The sequence below is a fragment of the Siniperca chuatsi genome, linkage group LG7 (assembly GCF_020085105.1).
Source record: "Siniperca chuatsi isolate FFG_IHB_CAS linkage group LG7, ASM2008510v1, whole genome shotgun sequence".
NCBI classification, from domain to species: Eukaryota; Metazoa; Chordata; class Actinopteri; order Centrarchiformes; family Sinipercidae; genus Siniperca; species Siniperca chuatsi.
The window spans coordinates 16,177,919-16,188,765 of NC_058048.1; the positions used below are offsets into that span (position 1 = coordinate 16,177,919).

General features: G+C 40.6%; 2 protein-coding genes across 5 annotated transcripts; one reads left to right on the plus strand and one right to left on the minus strand.

Annotated features, from left to right (window-relative positions):
- Positions 1-609: 609 nt before the first annotated feature.
- cryba1a (crystallin, beta A1a) lies at positions 610-4,951 on the minus strand. Of its 4 annotated transcripts, none has more exons than XM_044203293.1 (6): positions 4,029-4,951; positions 3,443-3,509; positions 3,172-3,290; positions 2,718-2,859; positions 2,087-2,229; positions 610-1,195 (listed from the first exon to the last, which is right to left on the minus strand). In XM_044203293.1, the coding sequence occupies exons 2-6, from the start codon at positions 3,479-3,481 to the stop codon at positions 1,048-1,050; spliced, it is 591 nt and encodes a 196-aa protein (XP_044059228.1). In that variant the 5' UTR covers positions 3,482-3,509; positions 4,029-4,951; the 3' UTR covers positions 610-1,047. The 4 variants fall into 4 exon arrangements, with proteins under 4 accessions (XP_044059228.1, XP_044059230.1, XP_044059231.1 ...); XM_044203295.1 differs by lacking the exon at positions 4,029-4,951 and adding an exon at positions 3,775-3,848; XM_044203296.1 differs by lacking the exon at positions 4,029-4,951 and adding an exon at positions 3,789-3,807.
- A 1,646-nt stretch (positions 4,952-6,597) lies between these two features.
- Positions 6,598-10,772, plus strand: crybb1l3 (crystallin, beta B1, like 3). Its single transcript, XM_044203291.1, has 6 exons — positions 6,598-6,732; positions 8,088-8,161; positions 8,276-8,394; positions 8,483-8,615; positions 9,411-9,553; positions 9,788-10,772. Exons 2-6 carry the CDS (start codon positions 8,096-8,098, stop codon positions 9,954-9,956), a joined length of 630 nt encoding a protein of 209 aa, XP_044059226.1. The 5' UTR covers positions 6,598-6,732; positions 8,088-8,095; the 3' UTR covers positions 9,957-10,772.
- The last annotated feature ends 75 nt before the right edge of the window (positions 10,773-10,847 follow it).

Genomic DNA, 10,847 nt, shown 5'->3' on the forward strand with positions numbered 1-10,847 from the left:
CAGTTTAAATGTTTAGTTATTTTTTTCTAACTGCTCTTTCCCTAAAACAAACATTAGGGATCTTAGTGAAAATGAATTTCACTGTGTGGTTTTCTTGATGCTATGCTATTAACTGTTATCAGTAACCTTCATGCAGTGGCTCATATGGTGTGTATGGGTGGAGCAACCACAAAACATCTAACTTGTTTGCATTTTGAAAATTATACTTTAGTTGTTGATTTAAGTATTTAAGTGTTTATCTTCTGTGACAACAATATCAGAGGATGGCATTCTCACAAAAACCTGTGGCTCATGTTTTCCAATAATTAACAGGTAGCACTGACTACATGTTGGGGATGTAGACTCACTAAAATTAATAAACACCAGGCAATACAAGAATTATTCTAGTTTACACTGCTCAGCTTTGGTGCAAGCTTCATGGGGACTTGGGAGCCCCTTTTTATGGTTATGGTATAAAGCAAGGGGTAACAGTTTGTGAACCAACATTTCATGTGAATACAGCATCTCTTGACTGTAAATGGTCACAATCAAATGGAGTAGTGTAAATGTACTGCAACATAAAACTTCCCAAAAGCAAAGAATGAAAATAAATCACAACTGAGCACCATGGAGTTTAGCAGCAGACTCTTGTATTTAGGTTTATTTTATGTTGCCCATTCCTTCTTCATTGATCACTGGTAGCACCATGTTTACCCAAAAATACGAGGAGCAATGACTCTGAGTGACATCACCACCCTGCCGCCTAGAGGGCTTTACCTTCCTCCTCTTCTCTCCTCAGTGGGGCGTCATTCAGGGGCTTCTCTTCAGCGGCTGTTTTTTTCTTTCCTTAATTCTTTACATAATTTCTCTTCATTTTCATTTGGCAACAGAACAAAACAAAGGTGCAGTAAACATCTTAATTGTGAAACACCAGGAAGTGTCAGACTTAGTTCACTAAGGTCTGACAGAGCTGGCTAAAGCTTGGAATGACTGGGTGAAGGGAGGAGGAGGAGGAGCTAGAGCTGGAGCAGGTAAAGAGTGAGAGGTTGGGAGAGGAGGCTGCAGGTCTTATTGCTGGATTCGACGCAGCGACTGCACCTGGAAGGACTGAGCATGGGAGCCCCACTCTCTGTAATGTTTGTACTCGCCGCCATGACGATCACACTCCATGATGTACTGGTAACCACGGTAACCTGGAAACTGGTAGCACACCCAGCTGGAGGAGGAGAGAGGGAGGGGTGGAGGAGGAGAGGAAAGCAGTGATTAATGATAAACATGTGGTTTACACAGTAAATGAAATGAAGCCTTCATGATATGAAATGCATTTAGATTAAAAATAACAACACTTCAAAACTATGTGAGAAAAAGGCAGCAGTTAAATACTATCGTCTTCTTTAAAACTGCCACTGTGAGCATGTTGCTCACTCCATTCAAACAAAGTGAAATATACAGGTGGAGAGACAATGTCAAGTTAGGTTAGACATTTGAAATGGATGCATTTTGACTAGATATAATACTAGCTTTGTTGGAGTTGATTACAATCAGAAAATGGACCTCTTAATGGTGTCATCTATACGATGAATGGGAGCTACTGTAAACCATGTTCTTTTCTTAAAGGTTACACTGTAATAGGATAGGTGCATACAAAATCTGACAATCTAAAAAACTAGACTCTTATATACATTATGAGCATTTACAACATACAATATAAACTCTGAAAAAATACTTATATAATACATTTAACACTTAACTACAAAAGTGTGTTGTTGAGATGGTAATAATCACAAATAAATGAAGACAAAATGAAGTTGCAATAAATGCATATTTTGCACCTGAGGAATGGATGGTTAATGCGTCTGTGTCTGCAGATTGTTAGTGTTAGCACTCTGAAATACAGTTTTTGCTCTTGTAACAGGAAAACAAAGTGTGCAAAGTCTCTTGATGCAATGCAACATGTTCATGAATATCATAACAAGAACACTGTCCTTTGATTTTTTTTATTTCGTGCCGATATTTCTATTATATTATGCCATATGAGGTTAGCCTGTCAATTAATACCAGCGGCCTGTAAAGAGTGAGCCATCTGAGTGCAGAGGTTGAGACTTACGAGCCGCTCTGAACTTGCATAGATCCGATCTCGTTGTTGCCCCAGCCCATGGCCTGCAGAGAGGGGTAGTCATCGTTTATCTCCCACTGGCGTCCCATGAAGTTCTCCTTCTCAAACAAAACCATCTTGGACTCCTTGTGGTGCTGTGTGCACATGACGCAAGGAAAGACAGGTTCAGTCAGCGTTATTAAACACAAAAAAGCACCATGTTATACTGTATTAGTATTGTAGAAGACAGAAGTCATTCTTCACAAGGTAAGGCTAATTTGTTTTTCTTCTTGTTCTTGTATATGTATAATAGTCACATATCTGTACAAATTTTCAAGTTCATTGAGGTTGAGGAAAGCCTGACTGTCAGGAAAAACGTTGTGGAATTTGTGCCCTATTCATCTCATTTGTGTGGGGTGTCCAAATTCTTATAGTGCATAAGATCACACCGCACTATAGTCTATTTTAAGCTGCAACCAGCAGCTGGCATAAGTCCCTCTGTAGGCTTGTCACACAAAAAAACAGGTTTTGAGCCAATTTGATGAGTCAAATTTAGTGCTTTTTAACTCTGAATCTTTTCTGGAGACGCATGAGAAGTCAGATAGACGGAAACAGAAGCCTTTGGATTGGGACAGAGACTTACAGCAGAGCAGATGGGGCGGAAGGACATCATCCTCTCAATGTGGTAGGCGTTGCTGCCGCTCCACGACTCCCAGTGAGGATACTCTCCTCTCTCCAACACAAACTGCTGTCCACAGAAGCTGGAGTGCTCATATCCTGCCCAGCTGTCAACAGCGAGCAGACAGTGACATGTACACAACATGCAGGACCATTAGGACACTTAAACTGATCATCAGAGAGTGATCTACAGAACATGTATAGACATATTTACAGTCATTTAAGGTGCAACCATTTAAATTTAACAATTAAATATTACTTTATTGGGTTCTATTTTGGAAAAACAGCATCAATATCTTTTTTTTAAATCAAATTGTTGCTGAATTTTAAAACTATAAATGTATTGACAGGTAGATCTGTTTCCAGTAGGTAATTTCCTCCTGTGTGAAATATTCTGCTGAGCTCTTTGTGTGACTTACGCGCCACACTCCACCTTCAGAGAGCGGATGTTGTCAACACCACACTCCATGATGTTCTGGCAGGCTGAGGTAAACTCCAGACGCTTCCCCTGGAAGTTCTCCTGGTCATACACTGTGATCTGGAGAGGACACAAATGCATACATGTAGTATGCACATGTCGCATGCACACACTGATGTGTGTACAGACACACACGTCATTGACATCATCAGGGCAGGCATGAAATTAAAAAAATGTAATCTTCTTTTGTTAATCATCCACATCACACTCACCTTCCATGGTCCTAGTGGGTTGGGATTATTCAGAGCCATGCTACTGTGTATCTCAGTGCTGATTTACCTGCAGGGAGAATCATATTTCTGTTCATATTCGAAGGCTAATTAAAACATTACACACTTCAAACACAACCTGTCACCTCCTCCGCACCAACTAAAACGTGTGTTTTTGAGCTAATGTTTATTATCAATTGCCATGTAGGAGGCATATTCATATTTTTTGTGTTTGCACGTTTTTGAAATAGACTTGAAAATATATCACCTGATATTACAGCATGAGTATAAAAGAAAGTAGAAATAATCTAAAATAATATAAAAGAACTGATCACCTATTGCATGTCACCTGTTTGGGTATGAAACCTTTCTTGAAGCTACTACATTTTCACGCTTGATGGAGCCAGCAGTTGATGTAGGCACAATGCTGTTTGTTCCCCCAGTGCGTGGTCAGTATGTCAGTGCATTTGCATGTCTGACATCAGTCTATACATTTACGTGGCTCAGCAGAAACAACAAAGACAAAAGACACAAGTGACAATGGTCTGCACAAGTCTATAAACTGAATGGATTGAGATGGAGGGCTTACCTGACCAGGCCCCAAAGAATAGCCGTGCAGTGTTCACAGGGGGGCTCCACAAAAACGATGTCCTGACCCCAGAGTAAACGGACCTATTTATACATGCTGGTACTGAAAAGCAGCTGGGCCTGTGGGTCAGGGCAGGAGTCAGCACATTGCTGTTCCAGTCATTGTTCAGCACTGAGCTGCTGGGTTTAGTTCGCCGCAGTAGGAATGGATGGAGGGCACCGTGCCCAGTGCAGATAAGCGCAAGTTCCAAATGGTCCATGACCAGTGGGCTGGACCAAGCCTGGTCCAGGAAACAGATCATCACAGATGCAGATAGTCTTGCCAGTGATTGTGGTGCAAAAGGAAAAACACATTTAGTGTTCAAGCGTACAGCAAAAAAAAAAAAAAAAACAGAAATGGCAGGCTACAAAGAGTTGGTACTGGTATTTAAAGTCTAGATCCAAAAAGACACTTGACTCAGAATGACAAAGGTGTCTAATAAAAATTTGATAATGTACTTGCTGAGTTCCTCCCACACTGCACTGTGCTCTGTCTCCCATCTGCGCATCATGTCCACCTCAACCGGCCCCACATCTCTGCTCCTTTCACCTTTTCACTCTCTCCTCTATACACACATGCTCAGTCATGCACACACACAGTCATGGACAGAGACACACACGCAAAGGCCTGTTCATGCAGTCACACATACATTCAGAGCATACAAAGGAACCTAAACACTTACACATTTACACAAATCCATTTAGATGGTGACACCTGACTTTGTAGTGTACTTGTGTGACTTTTTGTGTGACATTTATGTTGTATTTTATACAAAATTCTTCCAGACACTTCGCACAAGCCTCTCTACAGGTCAGTTCACCTAGCTGTCAAAACTCGTGGTAACTTTAACAAAAACTCCAATAATTCATTTTCATCGTTTGTACACATATTACAAAGTTTCAAATACCCTTAATACTCTAGGTAGATGAGAATTAAATAATTGTCTGAAACAGTAAACTTGTTTGAGGTTTGTTTGGAAGCAAACTGGGATTTAGCAATTGTTTAATCTCATTACTGATGCAGTAAATGTAAAAACGTTTTACTGTCTTTGTTTGGCTTGCATGGTATCAATTTGAGTGTATATTTAAGTGTAATATTTTATTTAAAAGCTTCCTTTCCTGTGTTTAGCCCAACAAAGAGCATGTGCATGTATGAGAGTTTGATGGCTGCAGAATCAAGCATCTGCATTTTTTGCGTGTCTAAGCAAACTGATATTTCAGTCAAACGCAGACAGATGATGAGAGATACAATGTCAATATAAAAACTAATGTTGTTACTGTAAATGTAGTATGACTTGCAAAGTTGAAAATAAAACTATAACATCAAGATACATAAGCCTCAGAAACACATTTGAAGTAAAAAGCATCAGTCCTGTGGAAGGCCCCTTGTAAATGGTTTTGTGTTCTAAGCTCAAACTGAGCTGTAAGAGCAGAATTTCCTTAGAAAATGTTCTACATTTTCTCAGTGGTGGTTAAATGATTGTCTCTCTGTTCTTCTTCCAGTGTCTACTCTATAAATGTCTAAAATAACTCAGATTTCAGATGTGTTGGTATTGTCTTTGTATTAACAAAAACAAAAGATGACACTTCCTGTGGGTTCTTTATGCTCTGATAATTCATTTTATAATTAATTTCATATTTGCCCACAGGCCTTTTACCGCTATCTAGCAGCTGCATCACAATCATTAAAATTACATCAGATGGAAATCACAGTGTTCTATTGGCTTTGCAAGAATTTAAAGATCATAGTGCCCCAGGTGTCAGAGATCTATGGGCAAACATTCTTATACCCTACATGTAAAATCAATTATGAGAACACAGAGAAAGCAGCCAGACAAAATGCGAATCTTTCATTTTGCTTATAGAAACTGAAAAGGCATTTTACATATTTGTGGCCTTTTGATCACATGATTAGTATCTTTATCTAGTTTCACAAGTCACAAAAAGAAAATATTCTGTTTAGTGTGCATGCGTGCCACTGGGCATGTACAAACGCATGTGACATGTGTGTGTAGGGGATTGTATGAGATGTGTATGTATGAATAGAGCCTGTCCAGCACTATAATAAGCAAAAGAGTGTCCAGCACTCGCCTGTCTAAACAATGGAGAGATGGATGCCGCTCCTGCAGTCAGCACATTACACACACACGGCTCAAAGGCTTGGACCGGCTGAACCAAGGATCAAAAGAAAGAGGGAGAGAATATGGAGCTGAAAGACAAACCAGATCACAGGGATACTGTTGAAAATGACAGAAGAGAAGGATAGAAAAATAATAAGAATAAGATTGTAGAAAGAAAGTGAGAGTCAGAGCGTGAGAGCCATGGCTGCAAAAGCACCTCTGTGTGCATGCGTGTGTGCGTGCGTGTGTGTGTGTGGGAGTAGAAAGGCAGGCAAACTTTCTGCTGATGGCAGTGACTGTCCCCAGTCCCCTACAATGGTGCGGGACAACAAAACAGGCAGCCGAGTCAGCACGACTTGTCTACAGATAAGCAGCGTGACCTTTGACCCTGTACCATGCTCTAAACAGCTCACAGCCAATGAGAAATCAGAATCCTGGCTCTATAGGCTCGGGCTAGATGTGAATGTATATATATATCCCCACTCAAAACGCCTGCGTCCATCACTTTCTGCAAAGGTCGGTCCGTTTCAACCTGCAATTGTAACTGTAAGTTTCCACTCTAAGGTCTTCTAACTCTTTAAGAACTGCTAGAATCAATGGATATTAAGGAGAATAATGTGCTTTTCCTGTCTACTCACACTTTGGACTGAAAGAACCAAGCAAGGATTGGCTCCTCTCTTAAACCTTAACCTTAACTTTGGACTGAGTAGAAGGAATATTGACATAAAATGCAGCAGGGTGTGATTTTATGTTTTAGTGCTGCTCTCAAGTTCAGTGGCTCACCCTGAGGTAAAATGGATGAGAAAGATGAGGGACTGTGTCTACTCCTTTATCCTTAAAAAATGGATCATGGCAGGTTTGGACAGATTAGTTCTTTGTGGCTGGTTAATGAGTATTCGTCCTCTCATGGATATGAAAAAAACTTCAGAGGATGTACTGGGCAATTTACAGAGGAAACACCACTTTGCAGGAAGAATCAGATAAAACTATATTGCTAACAAAAGGTTGTTGGGATGGACTTGAGCAAGCAAAACACTAAAACAAATGCTTGCAAGCATGTTATTGCAGAAATCTGCTTACTTTTTCTCCATTTTGCTTTTCACATTTAAATCTGCTGAAAAAAGACAAGAAAAGACACTCAGCCTTGAGGTTTAATGATGTTTAATAGCAAATCTTGTTTTTGCTGACTTCAAGTGGGTTAACATCTCACCTTGCTGCAGTGATGTAGTAGTGTACTCCAGGGTGTGTCAGTCCACCGTGACATCATTGCTGGGTGTGGTTACAGGTGCAACACAGCACACCCATCAGTGATTCTGATTATGGTCAGAAGTGAAACACTGCTTTTACCTAAATATATAAAGCCTTCAGGATGCACATTCAGACTGTTCTTGAGGGCATAAATAAAGTGTGATTTCACACTATGCCCATCACTAAATAAAGGTACATCTAGAAATCAATTCTTTCCTATGTCACCTAAAATCTATGTGAACATCAACAGAAGAGATACTGTATGAAGAACTGCTGTTCAAAAGCCAAAATGTTCCCTTTCCTGTTCTTTTAAAGACGTGAACATCTTCATATTGACTTTCATTACATTTAAATACCATAGGGTGCTTCAGTTCATGACATTTGCTGAGGGCCTTTGGACAGCTGTGATAGTGACATAGTCCTGAATGTTAGATGAACGAATGAATATGATGTTGGCTCGTGCAACTGAAGGATCCCTCCAGTGACTCGTATCAACAAGAGGAATCATTGTGCTCACACACCTGCCATTTTCCACACCACTCTCAGTAGTACATGCTGTATTCAAGCAGTCAAGAAACAGTAATCACCCTCTTCGTAAGCCCACAGGGATCTCTGAAAATGGCTGACTGACTTTGTGCTTCTTCTCTCTGTAGATCTGATCATGTCTCACTCAGGTGCTCAGGGCAGCATTGGCAGCCACTCTGCCATCGGGCTGCGCAATCACAAGGTACTTCTACTGTTTATTTGTACTCGACTAATCCTAAAAACTACAAAAACAAATTTGTGCATTGAAAATATTTGACTTCAGAAATATATGCATTCAGCTTGTTTTACTTTTCAGATATTCTTCTATGAGTATGAGAACTTCCAAGGCCGTAGGATGGACCTGTTCGGAGAGTGCCGTAACCTGTGCGAGAAGGGTTTCGATAGAATCGGCTCCATCAGGGTAGAGTGTGGACCGTAAGTCACCACATCCTGCCATCCAAATATGTGTTGCAACATCTTTTACCTAACCGATTAAAAGTAACATGTCTATCTATCTATCCAGCTGGGTGGGTTATGAGCAGCAGAACATGACTGGTGAGATGTTCATGCTGGAGAAGGGAGAGTATCCCCGCTGGGACACCTGGTCCAACAGCTACAGGTGCGACCGCTTCATGTCTGTCAGGCCCGTCCGAATGGTAAGTTGGGATCAGCCTGCAGGGGTTTTTGTGTCGCATTTCCTTCTCTATTGTGGCTGCAAGTGCTGATTTTTCTCACTGTTGTCATCTATCCTCTCATCCATCTTATACTGGCACAAGGGAAAGTGCTTTTTTATGGTGGCAGCTATATGTGTATTTATAGGCTCATTCCACTGCCAGTATTTTTGGATAAAAGCTTTTATTAGCTGACATGACACTATGTTTCAATTTGACGATTTTCAGACTAAAAAAATCAAGGCAACTACAAGTACTCAGAGTTTTCCCGCAGAGGTTTGGTCTTGGCTTCTAAAACAACATATCCATTCAAACCAATAACCAGTCACAATAACTGTATTCATGCATACTTTTGTACTTTATCTAACATTACTCATCCTGACTGGACGTTTTTTGTTTTAAATCCCTTTATTGGCTAAAATCTGGGACAGAGAGTGAACCAGAAGCTGCACCAACAACATCTACTGTATCTGTATGAACAGTGGTAAACATTAACTTACTTGAAAGTGATGTTTGCACATTTGCAACATTTGTGAAAATTTGCACATTCCATCCTCTTTGTTTTACTTTTTAGTTAAAATTTTACATATTTTATATAGGTTTTTCACAGGTTTTATTGTAAGTTCCTATTTTATTTATGATTCTTGACTCTTGCAGGACCTGTTTTGTCTTTTATATTTTCTCTTTGTTTATTGTTATGCACCAAAATAACAAGGCAAACTCGTTGTATGCGAAAACCTACTTGGCAAAAAACCTGATTCTGATGTTTGTAACTTATAGGATCCCCAGGACCACAAGATTTGCCTGTATGAATGTCCAAACTTCGAGGGTCGTAAGATGGAGGTGTGTGATGAGGATATTCCAAGCCTGTGGTCTTACGGATTCCAGGACCGTGTTGCCAGCATTCAGGTCACCGGTGGAACGTAAGTCATTTTTAGTCGTCTCTGGGGTTGTTTCTATCCAGCATGAAGGCTGTGATGGCAGAGAAACTGACTAAAGCTTCTTATATAGTAAGAGTAGTAGTGAATCTATAGAAGTTTAAATTCCCTCTTGACAAAGTAAGAAAATGTGAAAATGTCCCGCAGAATGAAATGAAAACTAAAAGGACACACAGAGCTTTGTGGCTCACATGTGTTTCTCTCTACTTCCCCACACAGCTGGGTGGGCTACCAGTACCCTGGCTACCGTGGCTACCAGTATGTGTTTGAAATGGGTCCCTACAAGCACTGGAATGAATGGGGAGCCCACCACCCCCAGATCCAGTCCATCCGCAGGGTGAGAGACATGCAGACGCACCGCAGGGGTTGCTTCGAGATGACCGCATAGAGAAGGAGTCCTAGGAGCAGACTGTGGGATAACAGGAGGGAATAGCAAGGGGTCAGGCTTGCCATGCTGCTAACCATCCCTTGGGAATTCTTCAACAGCCACTTAGCCACACAAGCTAATGGCTTTTGAATATTGTTATTGCTTTTACTGGTAGGATTTGGGAGTATGTGGCATCCTGAATGATTCTGATGAGAAGTTCTGCTTGTCACAGACTTCCAGAGTAACTGTAACACCTGTAAAAACGGTAGCAATGCTCTCTGTCTACAGACCTCATAGAAAGATAATATGATTTATCATATTTATGAAAGCGGGATTATAGGGGATTAGCAAATTTAAATTGATAGTTTGTGTTTATTAGTTTGTTTCAATGCTATTATAACCCTTTTATTTTATTTTTATTTACTCGCTTATGTGTTTCTAGCTGAAACGATGCCAATAAGCGCTCTCCCTCTTCTGGGATCCACTGATTTTAGAGAGTAAAGGGATAAACAATCATATCACTCCTCACAAAGTACTACCATGGACAGCTCTCAGCTCTGCACATGCCCTGCAGTAAGTTTGCCAAGCAGCGGGAGGCACTATCTCCTCATCACTTCAGTGACTGGATGAAGGTACTGGCCAGTCTGTGATTAAACAAGAGAATGGTAGCTGTGCAGGGTTGGGTTTTAAAGATGTAAATATCTTTTGGCTGGCCCGCTTCAGCTCATTGATGGGGCTGTCCAGAAGATTTGCATTTTACACTTTCTCAGGGATGCTGGCATCTGGAAAGCAACTTTCCAATGAAAAAAATTAAATAAAGATATTATAAAGCTGAAAGATTGTCTCATCTCCCTCTTTGTTTCCCTGCTTTTGTGTATTTTTCCTTAAGGGTCATAATGGTCTTATACTCAG

Excerpts from the sequence above, each read along its gene's own strand:
- cryba1a (XM_044203292.1), bottom strand. The coding sequence starts at position 3,335 with ATGCGACATGTGCATACTACATGTATGCATTTGTGTCCTCTCCAGATC. Across the intron at positions 2,860-3,171 it reads CTGAAGGTGGAGTGTGGCGC|CTGGGCAGGATATGAGCACT; the intron begins GTAAGTCACACA and ends CGCTGTTGACAG. Across the intron at positions 1,196-2,086 it reads ATGCAAGTTCAGAGCGGCTC|CTGGGTGTGCTACCAGTTTC; the intron begins GTAAGTCTCAAC and ends CTCCTCCTCCAG.
- crybb1l3 (XM_044203291.1), top strand. The coding sequence starts at position 8,096 with ATGTCTCACTCAGGTGCTCAGGGCAGCATTGGCAGCCACTCTGCCATC. Across the intron at positions 8,162-8,275 it reads TCGGGCTGCGCAATCACAAG|ATATTCTTCTATGAGTATGA; the intron begins GTACTTCTACTG and ends TTTACTTTTCAG. Across the intron at positions 8,395-8,482 it reads ATCAGGGTAGAGTGTGGACC|CTGGGTGGGTTATGAGCAGC; the intron begins GTAAGTCACCAC and ends CTATCTATCCAG.